This window comes from Girardinichthys multiradiatus, chromosome 10 (assembly GCF_021462225.1).
Source record: "Girardinichthys multiradiatus isolate DD_20200921_A chromosome 10, DD_fGirMul_XY1, whole genome shotgun sequence".
Taxonomy (NCBI): domain Eukaryota; kingdom Metazoa; phylum Chordata; class Actinopteri; order Cyprinodontiformes; family Goodeidae; genus Girardinichthys; species Girardinichthys multiradiatus.
In genome coordinates, this window is record NC_061803.1 from 20381765 (window position 1) to 20404084 (window position 22320).

Sequence of the window (22320 nt, forward strand, 5' to 3'; positions counted from 1 at the left end):
CACCTTGAAGCTTTAGAAAGTCCAGCCAGGTGGATTCAGCCACACATAAATGGACATTAAAAGAGAGAGAGGTAGGAAAAGAGATTTTTCAAATTTGATGGGACTGCCAGGGATCATGGTTCCAGGTAAAGGGGTTTCGGTTAACTTTCCTTTAAAGGTGTCAAAAATGGAACTAAATTGGGTGTCAGAAAGCAGTAAGGAGCTGAAATAAGTCAGGGTCTTGAGGTCCCATGTGGGTGGGTGCTTGCTTCATACTTTTCAAACAATGTCCCCTTAAAAAACCCTGCGTCTGGAAAGCCCATTAGACGTGCATATAAAATCCCCCCCCCCCCCCGTGATTAATAGATGATGAGGACGGGTTGGATGGAGGGCACTACCAACATGTGGACGGTGTGGGGCTCCTCCTCCTGCAGGCTCATGTTTCACTCCATAAACTTGCCACTCTTTCCCACCTATGTGTTTAAAAAGGAGGAGGAGGAGGAGGAGGAGGGCCTGCTTGTCAAGAACGCCTCAGAAGACTTGTGAAAACAGCCAGCCAAAGAAGGGAGTCACGCAGTTGCAGATGCAGCTCCCACGCTGAGCCACGAGAGACTCAGAGTGTGATAGAGTGTGAGAGCAGAAACGCCGGAGGACGTCACTTACACTCCCACAGAGAGAGCGCTGTCACTGAAAGGCATCTATCCTCACACGTTCTCAGCTGTGGAAGACTCAGCAGCCCCTGACAGAAATCAGCATTCTGCAGCAGATGAAATGAAAGCTTCGATAAGTTCTATGTAGTCAAAAGTGGCAAGATACAGGTTTGTAGTGCTAGTTTGCTTTCACAGGAGGGTTTAAACACTTAAGATTGAGCCTAGTCCATTTGCATCTCCATGGATCAGCCAGCCAGCAGCTGCATGCGGAGCACCCATCCTAGCAACCCCATCTGGGGGTGCATGAGGAATCCCCACTCTGGGGTCCCAGGAACCAATCTGCAGTCACCCTACCAACAAAGCCCATTCTCCCTGCACCAAAAACCAGAGTTTCTGGCCTATACGGACTTCTCCACCTCCTGCTTGGTGCCGAGTGCGCCCCATGCGGCCTACCCTCGTGACGACAGACTCTATCAAGATAGCCAAGGAGGTTACCCAAGAGCTGACTGGCAGTTCAACCCCTGCGAGACCAGGTCGAGATCTACCAACGCCTGCCCACCCGTTTCGGCCGCGGTAGTTGCCACCGGAGGAGGCGGAGGTCCTGAGCTCGAGAGCGTGGGGACTGAAAGGTTGCTGAGCAGTGTCCCCCCTGGGTGTCTGGATGGAGAATACTCACCCCAGAGCGTGGCATCAGCCGACTCGGACAAGAAGAGCTCCAATAAGAGAAAGAGAGATGCCACAGGTGAGTGTGGGTTTGCTGGGACAAACTTGCCAAATTTATTTTGCATAGCACCATTCATGCACAAGGTATTTTAAGATGCTTTATGGGAAAATATAGGAACAGAGATAAAAAGGAATTACATTAAAAAATGCATTAAAAGAATAATAGTGCAATAGTACAATCACATAAAAACCGATAAAATTATAATTTGACTTCAGTTCATCCAAGACCTCTAAACAGAACGGATTTTAAAATGAAACGTAAAATTAATATGAACATTCATCCATGTACAGACAAGTGGGTACAATGTCTGTACCCACTTATCCTTGCAAGGTCACTGGGAATCTGAACACATAGGAAAATTTAAATATCCAATGAAAATCGATCCATTCCAATCCAGCTTTATTTATAGAGCACTTTAAAACACCATAGCGGACCAAAGTGCTGCACAGAGTCAAAGGTAAAGACAAAACTTGTACTCTGGTGGAAAGAGAAAGGAAATAAAAGGGAAGGAATAATTTGCCAGTTTTATCTATAACTGTCTAGACAAATATCTAGACACACAGTTTATAAACTGATAACCAGGCCACATTTAAGCTTTTTGAAACCCTGTGTCAAGGTCAAAAAGGTCTTGCTTGACCTCTATCACACCTGGCAAAAACAAACATTTCTGTTATTTCCTCGCCAATTTCGCCTTACAGCAGTAGGACTCTCTGCAGATTGCTATGTGAAAGGTTAGTAGGTGACAAGACCTCAGTGTTCAAGACACTCCTTAAGCTGCAGTTGCATCCTCTCATTGTTTAAGAGCTTTTGTTTAAGGCATCCAAATGGTTCATTATGTCTCTGTATTTGTGGGAAACAGAGTATTGATTAAAACCATTTATCTACATTAAAAAGGAGTTTAAAAACTGCAAGTGGGTGTGAAAGTGGGAGCGTGTTTTGACCTGTCAGGTGCATCAACATGTATTTACTGCAGGCGACAAAATAGATGAGTAAATTCATCCACAGTTGGGTGGAAAGCAGTAGTTCTTATTAGAACATTTTTGTTTTCATTTCACTACACAAGAATTGATTCATGACTCCTTATAGAGTATATGCTTTACTTAATGTTAGGTGATGTGTTTACCCTTGAAACTAATAGCACAAGTATTGCTGTTGGATTTTAATGTTGTTTACTCATACTATCTGATTTCACTCTTGCTAATATGAGGTTAAAGTAACTGATAGGCATGGTGGACAGATTCCCAAAAGACTCAGGGATACCTTTAGTAGCAAAGACCAACAGGCCAAAGGAAACGTTTATTTAAACTGAATCTAAATGTGTGAAAGTGTCCGTTCTCCAGTTTTCACTCTGGCAAAATAAAACCGTGTCCAACAAAGTTTACTCAAAGAGCACCTGAAGCGTCTATGGTCTAGACATTTTGATTATTGCCAGACACTCCTAGTTCAAACATATATATATTTTTAAAGACAATTTTTAGTTTAGTGCTTTTAGAAAAACCATATGATTGCAGTATGACATTATATAAAAGAGCATGTTCTGCACATGTTCTCCTGTCTTTCCTATTTCCTAGTTGAGAAAAATTACATATTTATGTCCTAGATAAACAAGAAGTAAAAAAAATACCAGTTAACAGTTCCTAGAAATTGATAAGTTTAAAAATTAAAGTCTAAATTAAAAATGCTTCAGTTTAATTTACATTATAGGCCTTTTAGTCACGCTTATAATTGTAGAACCACCATTATTTTAATGTGTTCTTTTCCTCCCACTGAATAACTTAACTTTCAGATCAGCTTTGAAAGCTTTGAAAGTATTTTTACCGGGTTGCCAATAACAGTGAAGTGTGTTGTACCTGTATATTGACAACAAAGAAGCATCTTTTGCCACATTTTGATATTTTATATATTCCACCACAATAAATCTTCTTCGTCCTCAGTTGTTTGTGACCAAAATTTTTACAGAATTTAGATGATTTACTATACATTACTTATTGAAAATATATTATTAAAAAGTGTTTTAATTTTGGTTTTGATGCTCTTTGATAATAAAAAAACATTGACTGCAGCTGGCCCAGACACGTCCGACTTACTGATTAAGTTCACTGCCTTAACTAAATGGCATTTTCTTGTCTTTTCCATTTTGAGGAGTAGCTAAAATGATTGAGAATTTTATCACAACTTATTTATATGCAGTGAAACAAGATGTTTCTGATTGCTTCATAAAGGTTTCTAAGCACTCTGATCACCTGAAAAGTAAGGCATAAATTGATAGAGTTCCTTTAATTTTACGTTCTATGGATTTTTACTACTGCCCCTAATTACTCACCAAATTTAGAATATTAACAAGATGTTAATTTGTTTTTGAAAAAAGACATTTGGTGTTTCTTAGAAACCCAAATAAGAGCAAGAAAACCCGATTTGTTCAAAAAACCTTTAAGAATCAACACACATGACATGAATGGCATGTTCCTTTATTATCCAAAAAGGTATATAAGACAAATCGAAGTTATGTGTCGCAACTTATTATAGCCAAGAAAAACAAGGAGTAATTTATATTTTCCTAGGTGCTTTCATCCACTTTTTTATTGTATTCCAAACAAACAAATTCTGTTATATTTTCGTTATATTGACGTAGAAATGTTTAAGGGTGCTGGATGGCTTCGTGATTTTGCAATAACAGTTAATTGTGATTGTGTAAATGTGTGATTTGTTTCCTCAATTGAACAAATGCCTTTAAACTAAATTCTGGATTGTTTTCAAATATGTTCAGTGTGTAATTATGCTAATGCAAGATAAGATGAAGTTATACTGTTAAAAACACATTTTTTCTTTTTTTTTTTTTTATCCTCTTGACTGCAGAATAACCAGCCTTATAAATTAACATATCTGATAAAAGCTACAGAACCAATGCATGCAGCAAACATGAGGCTTATTAAAAAAAGAGGAAGATGGGGTGGGGGGGGAGACACAATCCCCCCCCCCCATCCCTGCTCTCTGCAAGCACCCACCCCCACACCATTCCCTCCCTTTCTTACCTTATTGTAACCTACACTCTCTCCCCTGAAAACAAGCCAGACCACGTCTGGTAAATTCACTTTCCTCCAAGCCCACTTCTTACATTCTTATCCATTGACATTTTCCTGTCGTTAAGCCGTAACACAATCTCCCACTGAGTGCATGCAACATGCCTGACCACTGCATCAGATCTTGGTTTTTAAAAAAAGAGCTATTCGCCTTTATAAAATTGACAGGCTGGTAGAAGAGCATATATTAGGAAAATGTCTTGAAGGCATTTGCATGATAGGCACCGCTGCTGTACAGTCAGCCTTCTTGAGTTTTTGCTGATATTGTAATGTAGTGCAGATGGGGGATGCTGCCAAAGGTTTTAATGTAAAAATCATATAATCCGGCATTGAATTCAAGCCAAAAGAATGACCCTATTCTATTGGGTTGTATTAATTTATTTCAAAGATGTTGATGTAAACATCTTCTTTTTAGCATCAGTACCGACATCATTAAGTTTCCCTTTACTTATCTTAGTGTGTTTAATACTGAGTTCAACCTAGGGACGGTAATTTGGTCCAAAGGCGTCAGGCAAAGAAATCACTGCTTAAAAGCTAATAGCCATATGTGGTTTATGAAATTATCATTTCCAGGACACACAGATCAGCTTTCTACTTAACATTTGTGTATTTTTATTGTATTTCTTCAGCAAAAAAACAAAAAAGTTTTTTTTTTTACTGAAGCAAAAATATAATTAAGTTAATCAACATACATTGTTCAGCATCTTAGTTTTTGCATATTAGGTAATGAATATAAATATTAAATACTGATAACTCCTTTAAAATAAAGGCTAGTATAAGGCAAATGTAGCTACTCACATAATTGTTTTCTTGGCTTTATTTACAACAGCTTTAATTCTGTTTATATTGTGACAAACTGCCTGCGGACCGTCCTCCAAAAGCACCAAATGCTGTTTTCTTAGAGAACCCCGATGAGTGCAGAAGCCTCCATCATGCAAGTTTTACAGCCTCTAGCTGAGCAGGATATTTATTAGTGGCTCAGTAGGGGGTGGGGCGTGTTACTCAGTATGTGGCCTGCCAGGTGTTCACCTTAACTGTAAACCTGTTGGACAAAGCTCCAGAGCAAAGCACTCTAAGCAGAGAATCCTTTGTGACAGTTTATTTTCGGCACGTACACGGATCAAACTAAGCATGCACAAGCAGATGAATGTCACATTTGAGCCATTTTCCACTTTGATCCACTGTTCTGGCAGGCACAAGGCAAAACTTCTTACTTTGACAAATTAGAACAATTTTCTGGAAATTACATCAGCTCATAACGTGGCTACAGAGGAGCAATTATGACCCAAAAGTATTCTCTTCATTTCATTATGTAGAGGTTTTACAACAAATTGATCTGCATTTGTTTGTGTTTTTATTCTGATTATTGAGGTATAATTTTAAGACAACAGGAATCAGTATATTTTAACAAAGTATGGAGATCCATAAATGCCAAAATTCTATAAATCAGTGATTATATTATCACTTAAACATGTCATACATTATTTAAAATTTAAAACAAATACATAAGTAATTGATTAAATCTAATTATTTATCAATCTAACAATATTAAATTATTTCTTGATCATGTGTTGCAGCACATCATATAATTTTTTAGGTGTGAAATATATATAGATTTTATCATTTGCACTGACAATAAATTATTGACAATATTTACTGATAAATGTATTTACTAAATGCATTTCTTTATTAAATATTCTTAATTCTGATAATTATAGACTTTTTTCCATAGAGATATCTTTGGAATTTTTCTTTTATGTTTGCTGTCATGCATAGATGAGTTAATGCTGCTCTTCCCTGAGGACTTCTGTGGGAATCCGTCAGTCAGACCCGGACACATCCGCACCTTTGTTCTTTTGTTAGATGCTTTAACGATGTTCCGCTGCATTCCTCTCCTAACTCAGTCCCTCTGTGGCCAGTTTGGTGGCCTCTGCCCTGGGCATGATACATGCTTACACACAGACACACACATTAACACATACACACACACAATCTATATGACCGCTCTGATTGTGGAGCGTTGATTGCACTGTGATGCGTAAACATTCAAGGATAATTAATGGGAAATGCATATTTGAGGTGAATTTGAGTAGTAAGTCAGGGTGGTCTCTTTCTAAATTATTGTTTTAGTGTAAAGTGTACAAGGGGCCTCCCTTTAAAAGGCCTGAGATACTGTGATTTATCAGCTTGCAAAGGTTTTTCTGGTTTGTTTGATAGTTGATGGCCGAGTACTAAAAAGCCTGAGAACTAGCTCTGATTATTTGCAGTCAATTAGTGTAAATATGAAGGATTAGCTACATGTTAAATAAATTAAAAAAGAAAATAATACACCAGCAAACAGTAAAAACCCTTGGATCTGTTTCTGCCTCTGCCTAGATATACAGGATTCCAGTTTTAAGGTAGATTCCAGCTGCAAGGCCAGGAAAGAGCGCACAGCGTTCACCAAGGAGCAGCTGAGGGAGCTGGAGGCGGAGTTCACCCACCACAACTACTTGACAAGACTCCGTCGCTACGAGATTGCCGTCAACCTGGACCTCACAGAAAGACAGGTGCCTAGCTTTTAATGAGAAAAAATGTACTTTCAACACAAATACACTGATACTTTTGGAATAAAAGGGATTACCCTTAAATACTGCTTGAGGGACAATCAGAATGATTAGAAAGGAAAGGTCTCAAAATCCTGCATTCAAAATGGCACATTCAAGAAAAAAATGTTAGTGAAATAAACAAACACAAATGCTCAGCAATGCTCAGCCCTTGCTCATACTGCCATCCTGATGCACAGGTTTAGCTACATCTGAATTACAAAAAGATTTTTCTACAGTGCATTTCAACCTGGGGTTTGGCCAAGATTACATGCAGCTGTAATTGGTTACACTTAGAACTGGTATTAAAATCGTCTTCAGTCAGTAAAACATCCACAGGAGAGAGTGTTGTGAACAGGACCAGGTAGAGCTTATGAATGGTGTGTAAAAAGGATAGTATTGTTAGTTTCCGACTGATAACTTTTCATGGCCAATCAAGCATAAAACCATCAGGTTACCTGCTGGTTATCTATACTTTTCACCGGTTACATTTACAGTTACAGTTAAATTCACCAAACCGCGATTAAATAAGAAGCAATTTTTGACCTGACAGAAACTAAGGGCAATGTTCATGAGCACATATCATCTACTTTAATTAACAAAATAGATAGGCACCAGCTTCCCCGTGACCCACTATGGACTAAGCGGTAGAAAATGACTGACTGACTGAGCTTTAACTGCTTGGATAAGTATCCAAAGAGTGATTATAATTATTCCTCAGTGCCCTCGAAGAGGTTTTAATAATGATTCCTACAGCGTGACACTCTCAAATGTAACTTTTTCTGGGTAAAAGATATAATCACTGTCAAAAATGTCAGTTGAACAAGGTTATCCACAAGTATTATTTTTATCCATTTAACTTTCGGTTTTAACCTCCTGTATATATTTTTTAAATTTCATAGCCCTCAGTTCTCCCATTCTGATCCATCAGCCTACCTGTATCTGAATCAAAACAAGCATTTCTTCAATAATGCCTGTGGTTCAGGCAGAAAGCATGCAGTTGAAATTGGCATTAAAATATTTGTCATCAAATCTTCAGTTATTTACAAATCATCTCGTATCAAGTGTCAAATAATTTTCTAATACCTGCATCTGTATGCACAAAATTATTAATAACATTTCTGAATATTTAAGCATCTAAATATTGTTTTAAATATTTTCTCTGTGCCCTACAGGAGTTCCTAAAAGTCAGTGTTAGAAACTTTCAAACTAAACTATTGCTGAATAAAAAAATAAAATTCAAACATTGTGGAAAAAGGCAAATAAACAACCTTATAACGGAATAATTCTATTATTTTTATCCATTTGATTCTGTTTTTAATTTCTTGTATAACATAATCAAATTTTCAGCCCTTGATCATACTGCCATCCTAATGCATAAAGCGTAGCTGCATCTGAATTACAATGAGCATTTTTCCACAGTGCTTTTTTGCCTGTGGTTCGGGCAGAATGACATGCAGCTGTAATTGTTGGGAGGCAGCTCCAGACTTGGTGAAATCGGGCAAAAACATGTGTCGATGCTGCTGGAAAAAACCCTAGTCTGCTTGTCAGAGCCAGCGCTCTTCCTAATGAGGCCACAGCGCAGTGACCACACACATGCTGTCGTCGGCTGCTTAATATAAATCCCAGACTCTCTTAGGAACACACACACACCCAAATACATACACTAACATCACGCTCATACAATCAGGATTCATCTTCTCTCAGCATTCTTGCACCAACTTCAAACAGCCTTCCAATGACATGCTCTGGCTATTTGCCATAATAGGTTGGAATGAGTGGACACACTGGAACAGGCGACAGTAGGTGGAAACAGATTTATCCAGACATAGAGTCCCAAAGGAAGATGCTCAGAAGTCAGCCAAAGCTTTTGTTTGACCTTCACATGAGCTGGAGAGAAACTTGGACAGTTTAGAGACTACTATTATTTTGTCACTATGAATCTTAAATTCCCTTAAATCTAACTTTGTTTTAATTGATGATTTACTGTCAGTTTCCAGATTAAGGTTTCTTTAAAGAGCTTTCAGTAAAGATGTAACGGTTGAAAATCCAACATTTTTGAGAATCTCATGATACTCATTTTAGTTTTTTGCTATGTCTCTTAACAAGTATTAATAACGCTGTCAGGTGGGTGGAGTGGAGTGGAGGGTGTTGTGGAGGAGTTGCAGCATTTGCGGGTGAGGGGGATGGGGGGGGGTATCCTCTTTTTGGATGTGGGATCACCGGTATATGAATCGGCTGTGCGGTGTCAGTGGACCTGAGCTGGTTGGTGTTTCTTCCTGGGCTGTTGTTGCAGTGGCGGTGATGTGGTGTGTTTGTCTGGTTGGCGGGCTCATTTGGTCCAGGTAGACCTGTGAATAAATTTGTGACCAAATGTGGGGGTCAGGGTCTAGGCCGGGTTCGCTCTGGTTTGGGTAGTGTCGGCACTTGTCTGGGCTGGTGCTGGGGCAGTCTGTCTGTCTCCACCCCTGAAGGAAGGGGACCACCTGTGTGGGTGTGAGCATTTTTATACGTACGCATAAAGGTGGGAATGTATAATTGTGACTGTGTGTGTCTGTTTTTGTCAGGTTGGGCCTTGGGCTATTTCCTCCCCGCTATACTCCCTGCCGGTGACTGGTGTCTCTGCCCACTGGTGTATTGGTGGTTTTTGGTGTCTGAGTGTTTGCCGGCTCATTCCCAGTGGCTGGTTGCTTGGGCCAGGGCCCCCTGGCTCTGTTGAGCCTCTGTTTGGGGAGTGATGTGCCCCGGGGTCTCGGGTCTCTGGATCCATGGCTGAAGCTGCTCCGGTGCACTGTGGATGCTGGGTGGTTCTCCTGGGACTCTCCCCTGCTCTTCTCTGGAGGGTTTGCGGTAGTCCTGGTGGTGGTCTTCTCGGGGTTCCTGTGCTTTAAGGAGCCTTTGGATGCCTGTGGCTCAGATCTCCTCCATGCATGTTTTGGGTCCAGCGGGGCAGGTCTGTGGCTCCTCACACTGGCTATTGCATATTCTTATGGAGAAACCTCGTATACACAAGGGTGCTCAGACTCAAACTCACAGGTGTTTAGATTCAGGTGTAAACAGATAGAAAGATGTTATATATTGAGCTGCAGTTACCACTAAATACCTCCTGCATTCATTAGTACGGTGCATTTTTTGGTACCAACACTGTTGTTATATATGTTTCTGCAGGTGCATTCTCTTCACCCTTCTTTCTCTCCTTTATTCCTTTCTCCTTCTCTCCCTCTTTCTTGCTTATTTTCTTTCCTTTTCGTTTCAATGTCCATGTCCATTGCAATTAAAATAATAACAAAGCAGTTTCTAATAAAGTTTCTTTTATAAATATCAAGCAGCGCATTATAGCATTATTGTGTTAGCCGTAATCCTACGTGGGCAACAAATTTCTCGATGTTAAGAGACTTATCTTGCTAGCCGGTTGGTTTTAGCACTATGGCTGTTGCTAAACAAGCTGGAGAGAAACATAAATTATTGCTTTTACAAAGAAACTTTCAACTATAAGTCTAATGATTGTTCTTAAATCAAGCTGATAGGATCATTCATAGTGTAACCCACGGACATATCAATTTTACTGTTATCTGCGGGACTCTGCACTTACAGTTAAGTGAGCCAACATCTTTATTACATTTGGATCATCTATCTAGAAAGGATTTGTAACCAAAATAAAGAAGTTAATGTTGATAGAATTTAACTATTATTCAACTAAAGCAATGCTTGATTAAATTTTTTTATGGCTAACATTTCTTACTGTCAAAAATCTTAATTATAGTGTACATGATGCTCAAAAATAATTCACTAAGCCTCAGTGTTGGTCCTGCTATTACTTTTAGCATTGAACAAACGTCTAACAAACCTTCTGTTATAATATTTGAGCATTCTAAGTAGTGCAGTGCAATATAATGTAATAAATGTATGAATGTCAAAACAATCAAACACCAATATATTGACCCTTTTTTTTCTAGCAGAGAGTAGCATAGTGAAGGAAAGACACACATCCTGCAAGTCTTTTGTGTATCTGATACCTTGTTTGTATTCTAAGGGGTTTTTGAGCCAAAACCAGAAGCTTTGTTTTGGCAGTTCATGCTGTGCAAAATCCAAGTGATTTTTATCCTTCACTCTAAGATTTGCGGAGGATTACTAGTCAGTCTTTTTTTTTTTTTCATTATTTTCTTCTGACTGTGTCATAAATTTTGTTCTAAAGAATTGCAAAAGGAAGGAAGAAGTCAAATCAGTTGTGTTATGAGAACAACATCTGGTGTAGATTTGTGTGTTCTTAAGCTCCTAAGAGCTTTGTTAGGGCCACTTAAGAATCAAATGTGTTGCTATTAATTAATTGGGCTCATTAAAAAAGTTTTTTCTTTAACAGTATATAAAAATTCAAAACCCAAAGAAAACTAAAAGTTCACTTTTTTTTAGGTAAAAAAAAAAAAATGAATAAATCTTATGTATATTAACATTTATATCCAAGAGACCAAAAGTGGTGATCTAAAATCTTGGGGTTATAATAATTAATCATTTGTTAGACCTTAAATATTAACTATTTTTGAAATCTCTTTGTTAATAAAAAATATAATCTTTGTTGAATTCTATGTTGTTAAAACTAAGTTTAAAAAAAGAAAAAAGCTTGAGACCAAAATGGCCTAATATTGCTTAATACTCTTCCTGTGTTTTTACTTTAATGATATATCTGTATTTCCTTATCCCAGGTTAAAGTCTGGTTTCAGAACAGGCGGATGAAGTGGAAGAGAGTCAAGGGAGGACAATCGGCTTCGCCCAACGACCTGGAAAATGATGACATTGACTCGGCGACTTCACCCAGCTCTGAATGAAGGAGGCCAGAACTGTAGGAAATTACAAAAAAAAGTTGTAACTTGATCAGCTGGACATGGACACATTTGTTTAATTCTGTGGAAAGTTGGCTGCAGGAAGCTTTAATATTTGAGACTTCTTTTTTTAATTATACTGTTGGAAAAAAAGACTGAGTAGAGCTTTTATTGTTTTTTGATGTACATAGTTGATGTAATAATCATTGTTTTGACATTTTACTGATAAATACTCAGACTGACAATCGCTCTCTTTTTGTACTGACTGTTTAAATATGAATGAAACTTGAGCTCAGTGTGGATTGGTGGCAGACAGAAGCTTTAGGTGTCTCGATGACATATCAGACTGTGATTGTGTTTGAAAACATACCCTCTTTGGCCTTTGATGCTTGACTACAACCACCTGGAAAAACTCCGACTGCACTTTCATTGCCAAGTCCTAAGTGCCTCCGAGTCAGACGTTTTTTAAATAATTTGTCTGTTTCTTCTTTTGCTTATGATTTTTTTCAAGCCTTTTTTTTATTGTTCTTTTTATACTATTTGAATGCCATTCATAAAACACAGATGTTGACTTTTTCTGCAAAGAATAAATCATATTTTCAAAAACAAGTAACATCAACTGATTTATTCCATCTGCAACAGCTTCTGAATTACAACTGAACATTTGGTACAGAGTATGTCCCTAGTTGAACAATTTATTTGAGGACAGTTTGGTGAGACAGTAAGCACATTGAGGAATAAAGGTTATGAAGAGGTAGTAAAGAGAATGAACCATTTTTTTCATGAAATCATTTTTTTAGGAATGTTGTGTGATACACCACCAAAAAGTAGTGCACACTGTACCTGTGAAAAAATGTGTGGCAGACATTTGTATTTGTTCTCCTGAGTCAGTGCTTTGTTAAACAACCTCTCACATCAGGTCTTTTGGTGTGTGTCTCTACCAGCTTTGATCATCTACAGAGTGAAATATTGACACAAAAAGCCCTGAAGCTCAGCTTATTCAGACTGGATGGATCATCTTCAACTTTCAGGTCTTGCGACTGGTTTCTAACTGTAGTTAAGTCTGGACTTTGACTAGGCTATTCTGATGCATGAACAGGGTTTAATCTAAATGGTAAATGGCCTGAATTATGTAGCACTTTTGTAGTCAGACTGAACACTGAAAGAACTTTACCCTAGAGTGACATTCATACAAAGTGTGCACATTTACACACCAGTAAGCAGATCAGATAAGTGCTTTGCCCAGGGGCACACCAGCATGTGACAGGAGAAAGCTGGAATTGAACCCACAACTTTTGGATTGCAAGATGACTACCACACCCACTAAGCCGCAGTCGTCCCCTAAAGCATTCCATCATAGAGCTTTGGATGTACATTTGCTGTGGCCGTGCTGGAAGTTGAACCTCCGCTCCACACTCAAGTCTAGCAGATCTTCTTCCATTACTGCCCTGAATTTATCTCCATCCATTTTCTCTTTAACTCTGAGCAGCTTCTCTGTCCCAACTAAAGAAAAGCATCCCCAAATCATGATTATGCCTCCACCATTGTTCGCTGAAAGAAAGAGAGAGATAGAGAGAGAGAGATAGATAGATAGAGAGAGAGAGAGAGAGAGAGAGAGATTTCATTGATGCTTGTCCTTTTCTCTCTTATAATCATATTTACAAAAAATTGTATGCTAAGAAAACTGTCTGGCCAAAATGCCAGAAGTGGGTCATCCAATGAATAAGAGTGACCTTAGCCTATGTGAGAGTTTCTTTCTTTATCTACCAATTAGATAAAGAAAGATAGATAGATAGATAGATAGATAGATAGATAGATAGATAGATAGATAGATAGATAGATAGATAGATAGATAGATAGATAGATAGATAGATAGATAGATAGATAGATAGATAGATAGATAGATAGATAGATAGATAGATAGATAGATAGATAGATAGATAGATAGATAGATAGATAGATAGATAGATAGATAGATAGATAGATAGATAGATAGATAGATAGATAGATAGATAGATAGATAGATAGATAGATAGATAGATAGATAGATAGATAGATAGATAGATAGATAGATAGATAGATAGATAGATAGATAGATAGATAGATAGATAGATAGATAGATAGATAGATAGATAGATAGATAGATAGATAGATAGATAGATAGATAGATAGATAGATAGATTTGATTATTGACAAGATATCCACATCATCTCCCCTAAATCCCACATCAAATCATCACTTTGTTTTAACAGTCAACATTTTTGCATATGGCTAAAGACCTTTTTTTTATTAACCGAGTGTTATTAATAGAGATGATTCAGACTAACCTAAAATAAATTAAAATTATGTTTTAATCTACTAACTACAAAATTGTCAAATTGTATATTTTTTAGGCCTTTGAGGTGGTATTAATCCCGTTGAAGTAATAGAAATGGAAATGTGTTTCAGTGGAAACAGCATAATGCAGCAGCTCTTGTAACCGCATTATAAATATGTCCACAAATGTGGGATTATTTTAACTTCGTACCACATGCCCGCTCACTTAAATTAAACACTTGGCTGAATTTGCTGGAAGCCTGTTTTAGGAATATTGCTGCTGTGTGCTGAGGGTGAAGTCAGTGCCTGTTTGGAACACTGACGAATGTTTTCTTATTGCTCTTTGCCCACAGAGACTGTTGTGTTCAAAGGAGAGGAGTTATTTCAAGAATGTTTCCTGCAGCTGAATCTGCTTTTTCAATCAAAGCTTGTGGAGAAGGTCTTCAGTCTCACTTTGGATGCGACTGCCGAATGGATAGGTGCGGTGACATTCTTCAGGCATGTCGTCTGAAAGCTGTGTGGTGCATTTAAAAAGTCTGCACAACCCTGTTAAAATAAAAGCTTTTAGTATATAAAAAAATAAACCATGATGAATCATTTCAAAACTTTGTACACCTTTATTGTGACTTTTATCCTGTACAATTTAACTGAAAACAAGCAGAATTGAGAAAAAAAAACATATGTCTTCTTGTTCTTCTTGGACTCACAGTTATGCTGGAATATAAATTCACTGTTCATTTTTAGTTTCCTAGCAGACACCAGAATGTTTTGGGTCAAAACTGACTTGTCTTTACAACTCTTCATGATTTCCTTCACCTTCACAAAAAGGTATAGCTCCATCTGAGGATAAGTAATCCCAGAGCAGTGTTAGCATCAGAAATCCTTTTAATATGTAATAATATTCCGGTTGCTGTGGTAAAGGGCAAAGGTGTAAATAATTCTGTCTCATTTCAAGGTCCTGGAAATGTTTCGCCAGGTCTCAAACTGTCCCTCTTGCTCTTTCTCGTATATTTGTTTTCCAACAATACAAAAGAGAAATGCTCTCACAGTTCATTAATGTAACATGAGGGGTCAAAGATATTATATCATAGAAGGCTAAAAATGCATCTTTGCAGCATAAGAGCCCCTGAGAGTTGTTAATGGTATATCCGTGCTTTTATGATCTTTGCAGCATCTGGCAAACCTGGTGAAACTGTGCCTAATAGTTTTCCTCGCTGACTACATAGCCAGTATGCTTTGTTGTTGCTTTGTTGTTGAACCTAAAACTGCTAAAACCTCTCTGTTTAGGCCCAAACAGAGAAGATGCTAGTGTCATTTTGTCTTCATTGTCTGAAATTTAAAGGAATAAAAGACACAATAAATTTTCTCACTAGATCTGCCAGTCACCTGTTAAACGGATGTGAAATGAGGTCATAGGCTCATCTTCATTTCCCATTGTCTGATTTTATTTTTTTGTTAATTCATACTTCTATTCATTATAATTGATTGCTTATTAGGGTTTCTTTTTGCTGTTTAGGTTAAACTTAAACTCAGTCAGACTATATTACAGGAAACTGAAAAAAGGAAAATTCTATATTAAATATTTATAAATAATACATTTACTTCGAGTTGCTGTGGGAGTTCTATGTCAAATTCAGGGGGAGCTATAGCACCTCCTAGTGCCCCCTTGGTGCCACCACTGTCCCAGAGCATAATACTGCCACTACCATATTTCACTGCAGATATGGTGTTCTTTTGGTGATAACCATATATAGAAATAAGTTGAATTTGGGCCATATATAAGGCTGTGTACATATATACCAGCTGATACCTTTTCACGATGAGATTTTACTAGGACAACTGAACTTTATTGAAGGTTAGTCATATTTTCTATCATTTATGGTAGGAGTCTCAGGAATTAATCCAATATGGAGCCAAAAAGTGGTTCAGCAAAGTATTTGGCTACATTTACACTACAGGTCCTAATGCTCAATTCTAATTTTGATTTAGACCTGATATGTTTTAGTGTTGTTATTCACAATATCATTTTTATTTGTCATCAGTCTCGAGTAAGAACAGTTTACAGGCCTGAGGTAACCCATAAATATTGACAAAGAGTTCATATAGGCAAATATGGATGTTACACATTTGATCATATGTGGATCAATTCTGATATAGTTGTGCAAACAGAACCTTCAAAACTATGACCAGCTTGATCAGTGGTGTCTGCTGTAATGTAATGAAATACTGCTGTGGCAAGACATTTATTTTAAAAGAGAGCGTCTCTAAGAAACATATCAAGTGATTAGCTTGACGCACATGTAAGCAGAATACTTTTGTGTAGATCAGACTGTCATAATCATTTAAATATGGGTAATTTATAGGCAAAAAAGTTTAATTTTTGCCACTTTTGCCTGCAGTGCGGCCATAACCTAAGTTTGAGAATTGACAGATTTACAAAACCAGGTTATTGCAGCTTTTTTACTATTTATATTTTACCATCATGCAAATTTGTTTTTATATGAATTGTACAGGATATACGTCAAATTAAAGGTGGAAAAATGTTTGGTTTTATCATGGTCTAATTTTTTTAATTCTCAAATCCTGGCATTTTACTGGGAGTGTTCACACATTTTTGACCTGTTGTAGCTATAAATAATACTCGAAAGACCTGTTAAATCTTTGACGCTGTAGGAAAAAAGTTTAACACAGATGAACCTCTTTACAAACAGATAAGTGAAAAGAGAAGCGTTCATTTTAGTCTTCTTGGGTGTTTTGGCAGAATCACAACGCCGGCAAAATAAATCTGATCCATGAATCTGACCACCCCAGTGCCTTTTAAAGAAACCTCCAGAGTGAAAGAAAAACATTCCAGCCTCATTAGTTTACACTGCTGATATTAATACTATCATTACAATTGGACATGGTTTATTTGGACTACTATTACCACTAATACAATAATAGACCCTAATAGAGGCTGAGTGAGGGGGTGGGGGACAGGATTGTCTTGGAGTTGTTCCTCCCCCAACAGCTGCAATGGGAGCCCACCGGGGTCAGGTGTACAGTAACACTTGACCCCAACTCTGCTTGTGTGTACGTGTGCATGGACAAACCCTCCCACAGGTTCCGGTCCCTACAGACCAGCAGAAAGGGCAGTAACCTCTGAAGGCTTTGTTTGGCTGGCCGAAGTTGGAGCATAGGCCCACCATTGTAAGTCTGGGGACTCCGGAGCTCCAGCTCTTGTTTTCTTTGGGAAGCAGGAAATTGGATGACTGGCTACCTGCTACAACAACATCCTGTACTTGAGAAGTCGTCTTTTCACCCATACCCACCTATTATTTCCTTTTTCCATCATACACAAGTGGTCAGCCAACAAGGGCTTCTTTTTTCTTTTTTTGGTCCAGCAAGCTCCATCATGCGTGGGTTTGTCTCAGTTCCACTCAGGTTGAGATCAAATTGGCCTCATCCAGATGCTTCCGTTAGAAATAGTGTGCAGCGGCCAAATGCTTTTAGCTTTTGGAGCCTGAATCCAACTCGCCAGGTTAATGGCTCTTTATGAGCTGGCTGGAATGACAGTGATGATGTTACTGCTCTGTCAGTGCTTCTCAGGTCATTTTAATCCAATAAGAATCATCTACGGAGACCACTTGTTACTATAAAAACATTCTTTCAAATTATTGAGATCTGCAGAAGATCTGTGTGGGCGTTGATGGGAGCTTATTCAGATCAGACTTTATTGACATTCCACCTTAGTTTAAGACATTAATAAACATCATTACAATAATTCCATCATTGAATGGAGTTTAGATCTTCCTGGGTTGTTAGAGGAACCCAAAATTAGAACTGCACCTGTGACTGTGAATGCAGGGATCCTTGCACACAAATCTGCAGTGCTTTGCAAAACTATTCTAACTTCAATGTATTTTATTGGGATTTTATGTAATAGACCAACACAAAGTAGATCACAATGTTAAAGTGAAAGGAAAATTACTTATGGTTGTCACAATCATTTACAAAAAAAAAAAAATCTGAATTTGGCCCTCTTTATTCTAATACCTTTAAATAAAATCTAGTGCAACAATAAGTGAAAGCTTTGAAAATCTCACAGAGTATTGTTTAAGACATCTTCCAACAATGGCAAGAGCATAGCATGTCTGCAAACCTAAGAAATCACAGCCGCCCACCACAATTGTAGGCTGGGCAAGGACAGCATTAATCGGAGAAGCAGCCGAGAGCAGCTCAGGAGGAGAATTTATTCACAGGACAAGTATTACTTGTTCACTTTCACACATGTTCCTCTATGGAAGAGAGGCAAGAAGACAACCATTGCTAAAAGAAAACCATAAGAAGTCCAGTTTACCACGAGCCATGTATACACAGCAAGCATGCGGAAGAAGGTGCTCTGGTCAGATTAGCCAAAACGTTTCTCACTTACATGCAAAACACTATTTGTGGTGGAAAACTAACACTGCACATTACTCTGAACATACTATCCCCACAGTGAAACATGGTGAGGGTAGCATCATGCTGTTGGGATGCTTTTCCTTTGCAGGGACAGCACAAGGAAAGGTGCTCAGAGTTCATGGGAAGACGGATGAAGCTATATATATATGACAATCTTGGAAGAAAATCCATTAGACTTGAGATTGGTTCAGAGGTTACAGTGCAACAGCACAGGATATTGCAGTAAATAGTGGGAATCAAAATTTCCCTTTCTATTTGTGAAACTCTTTTCAGAACTTCTTTGGATATCTAAGTGTAATTAATTAAATACTATCATGATTTTTTTTTGAATATCTAATTACATTGCTTTGAAATTCTCTAAATATTCTCAAGGTTTTAATAACCGTAGTTCACAAATTACTTTAGATTGCTTACCTACTCTCCCCAAGAGCCTACTTACCTGGAAAACCCAGCAGCCTTTGACTTCAGTAGCTCCTGTAAAAAGATCTTGATGGATCGCCAGAGGTGTGAAGGTCATCTCTACAAGCATTGGCCATTCAAATTAAAGCATGTCCTTCTCCTACTGGGCTTCCATCTGCAGGCTGTTCTGACATTCAGAAATGGTAACTCTTCAGTTACATCAAATAGTTTCTCTCCTCAAAGAGCTTATAAGGGCACTAGATGCTGTAGAGATGTAAGACACAGATTCCTGGTGGTATTTTACAGGAATTATACTGCAGGAGCTCTGAGAAAAGACAATAAGACTTTGCATAAGGTTGATTTCTTAAGACTCCAATAATAAGTTGCGCTATTCTCTGTAATACATTTTATAAACATGACAAACAGGTCGCTGAATATAAAAAGCTCTACTACTCCTCATTTTAAACTTATTAGTAAGAATCCGCCACAGATATCTGTCTTACCTCACATTATTCTGCAGTAGCTGTTTTTTGTCAAATGAAATGGGACCCAAGAGAAACTCAACAGGGCAGTTTTCTCCTTTCTCTCACACTCTGATCCCACTTTCAAAGTTTTTGAGAGAAGGGTGCTCACATCCTATCTTTCTCTTCACTCGCATTGTTATTTTAGGCCACCTGCAAACCCAGTTCTTTCAGCTGTGTGTGTCAGTGTAAGTTTGTAACACATGTAAAACAGAAATGTCAAGAAAAAGAGGGGGAAATGTGCATTGCCTTCCCCACATCCTCCCAAGACAGCTGTTGTGTTGAAGGAGGGATGCAGGCAGCACGTGTTTGCATGGGTGTCATGTCAGAATGATCCTGTTTGCATGTGTGTGAGCTTCCATGTTAGATTGTGTACCTGTGTTGAAGTGAACAAGCCTGGTGACGAAGTCCTGTGTGAAATGGTCAGTAATGCAGCTCTTCTCCATTCATCCCTCTTCCCAAGCCTCTTGTCTCCAGTGATTAGTGGCTCCTCTAGGAGTTACAAATCTTCGATTTCCATTCCACAATCAGTCAGGATGGGCCAAAGTTGAGGAGCTACACAGCATTAAATTATGTAAGACTTCCTGCTAAGGCTCTCTTGGATGTAGCATCTCAAGCAAATTGGAAACCAGAGCCTCAGGCCCTGTAAGTCAGGTCTAAAGCTCCCACTGGTTGGAACTCTGACCTGCTGTGTCCTGCCTTGTGTGGGAGCACAAGGCAGGACACAGGAAGTAAAGAGGCATTTTATCTCTGAAAATAATCACACAAAGGACCAATCAATCAAAGTGTTTGCAGACCAACCTAAACTTTGAAAGCCTTGTTCACCTGAAAGCCAGGGTAGCATGAATGTTTGTGGATTAAGCATTAATGTTTCAATGGATTCAATGTATGAAAAGTAAACAAACCAAATTTTCAGGCTCATCATTACTTTAATTATTCTGAAATTACGGCTAAATGTACATCAAAATAAGCAATAAAGATATTTTAGTAGTCATTACATTTAAATTACATCATGTCTTGCACCACCAGCCTGCACCTGTGCAGGCTGGTGGTGAAATGGTATGGGGATATTTCTTGGCACACTTTGGGTTCCAGACTACTAATTGAGCATCTCTCACTCACAAAAGCTTACCCAAGTGTTGTTGCTGACCATCTCCATCCCTTTATGACCACAGTGTACCCATTTTCTGATAGCTACTTCCTGCAGATTAAAGCACCATTTACAAAGTTCCGATCTGGCTTGACCACAGTAAAACAGAGGCAGCCGCCGTGGCAGCATCTTAGAGGCTTTTACAGCTGGTCTGGCACCTTTTGGTAACCTGTGGCAGCCTCGTGGCCAGGGACTTCTACAGAGTGCTAACGTGTCTTTAAGTAATTCATTTTATTTTCTGTGAGTAACGTCACAGTAACCATTCATGAGCTATAATATACCGACTGTTTGTGAAATGTCTCTTCATCCTCCTTTCAGCACGTTATACATACACATAATGCTATTTAGGGCATAGTTTATATCTCAAGTAAATACAGTCACCTTATACTAACACTGTTTATTAAATAATAACCAGTAATGACATCATCATGTGAAAGTGATTAATGACTAACAGTCGATAGTTAATAACTATAATGACAACCCATTTGCTGATAATCAGCAAATGGGTTAATCAGCTTCCACAAAAACAGCAACAGCTGCCATGGCAGCATCTTTTACAGCTGGTCTGGCACCCTGTTGTACCCTCCGGTGGTGGAAGTACCATTTGTAGTAGCCACTACATGAATTGAACATGCTGTCTCTCAGATTCTAAGGACCGACCTCACGAAAAACAAAACCGCATTAATCTACTCATATGTGTGCCACAAAATGCCACTTCATTTCTGTTCATCTTGGGTTGCCATGAGCATTCCCGTTATCACTAGGAGTTGGTACATTGCCTTTCCGTTAGATTTTTTCATTTGCATATGTGTTTTGTGTGTTGTTAAAGTGATTTCTGAAATGTAAATTTTTTTTCCCAAATGTAAATTTGTTTTCTCTGTTGGAGTCATCCATTGTGGTCACACAGTTGAACATGCACAGCTCAACAGACATCGCAGCTCTGACGTGACCCGGGATTATAAAACCCATGGAAAATAAACTTTCGTTGCCATTTCCAGCGTGTTTCACGGGACGACGCAACAGAGGCGCATATATTTTCTTTTATTATTATTGTTAGGTAGTCGTTTTTATCCCCTTTGTGTAGATTAGTGCTTGTTAGTGAGGTGAAGGTTTTTTTGGACCAGAATAATGGTATATCAGAATTATATGGCTTCAATAAATCTTCATATATACAGTATAATTAAGAAAAGCGTTCGTGTTTATTTCGTGCAAGAGTGAATTATCTGTAAAAACAAGGCCGAAGTTCCCCCACCTTTGGTGAAGCGGTTGAATAAACAGTGACATGTAGTGGTTTTGGTTAATAATTTATCAATTATTAGTGATGAATAACTAATTGTAATTATTAAGAACTTTGAGCGCGTAGCCACAACACCAGAGGACATCTCTAATTTCTATTTGTAAGTAATGATTTTAGTTAAAGCAATTATTTTCCTGAATTATGATATTTTTAAATTATAATTTTTGATAAATATTAATCAATAATCATGATCCTTACATCTCAAATGTTAATTTGTTTAACCAAATGTAAATTTGTTTTCTGAAATGTGAATTTGTCTCAAGCTTTGCAAAAGTTTCCGACTGTGTAATGTTGGTTTGCACCTCCCGGCCACCGTACACAATCGAAAAGAACACCTTTGAGATGTAGTGGCATTTGAG

General features: G+C 38.2%; 1 protein-coding gene across 1 annotated transcript; it reads left to right on the forward strand.

Moving 5' to 3' along the window:
• The first annotated feature begins 502 nt into the window (after nt 1–502).
• meox1 (mesenchyme homeobox 1) lies at nt 503–12444 on the forward strand. Its single transcript, XM_047376221.1, has 3 exons — nt 503–1371; nt 6810–6982; nt 11719–12444. Exons 1-3 carry the CDS (start codon nt 870–872, stop codon nt 11839–11841), a joined length of 798 nt encoding a protein of 265 aa, XP_047232177.1. The 5' UTR covers nt 503–869; the 3' UTR covers nt 11842–12444.
• The last annotated feature ends 9876 nt before the right edge of the window (nt 12445–22320 follow it).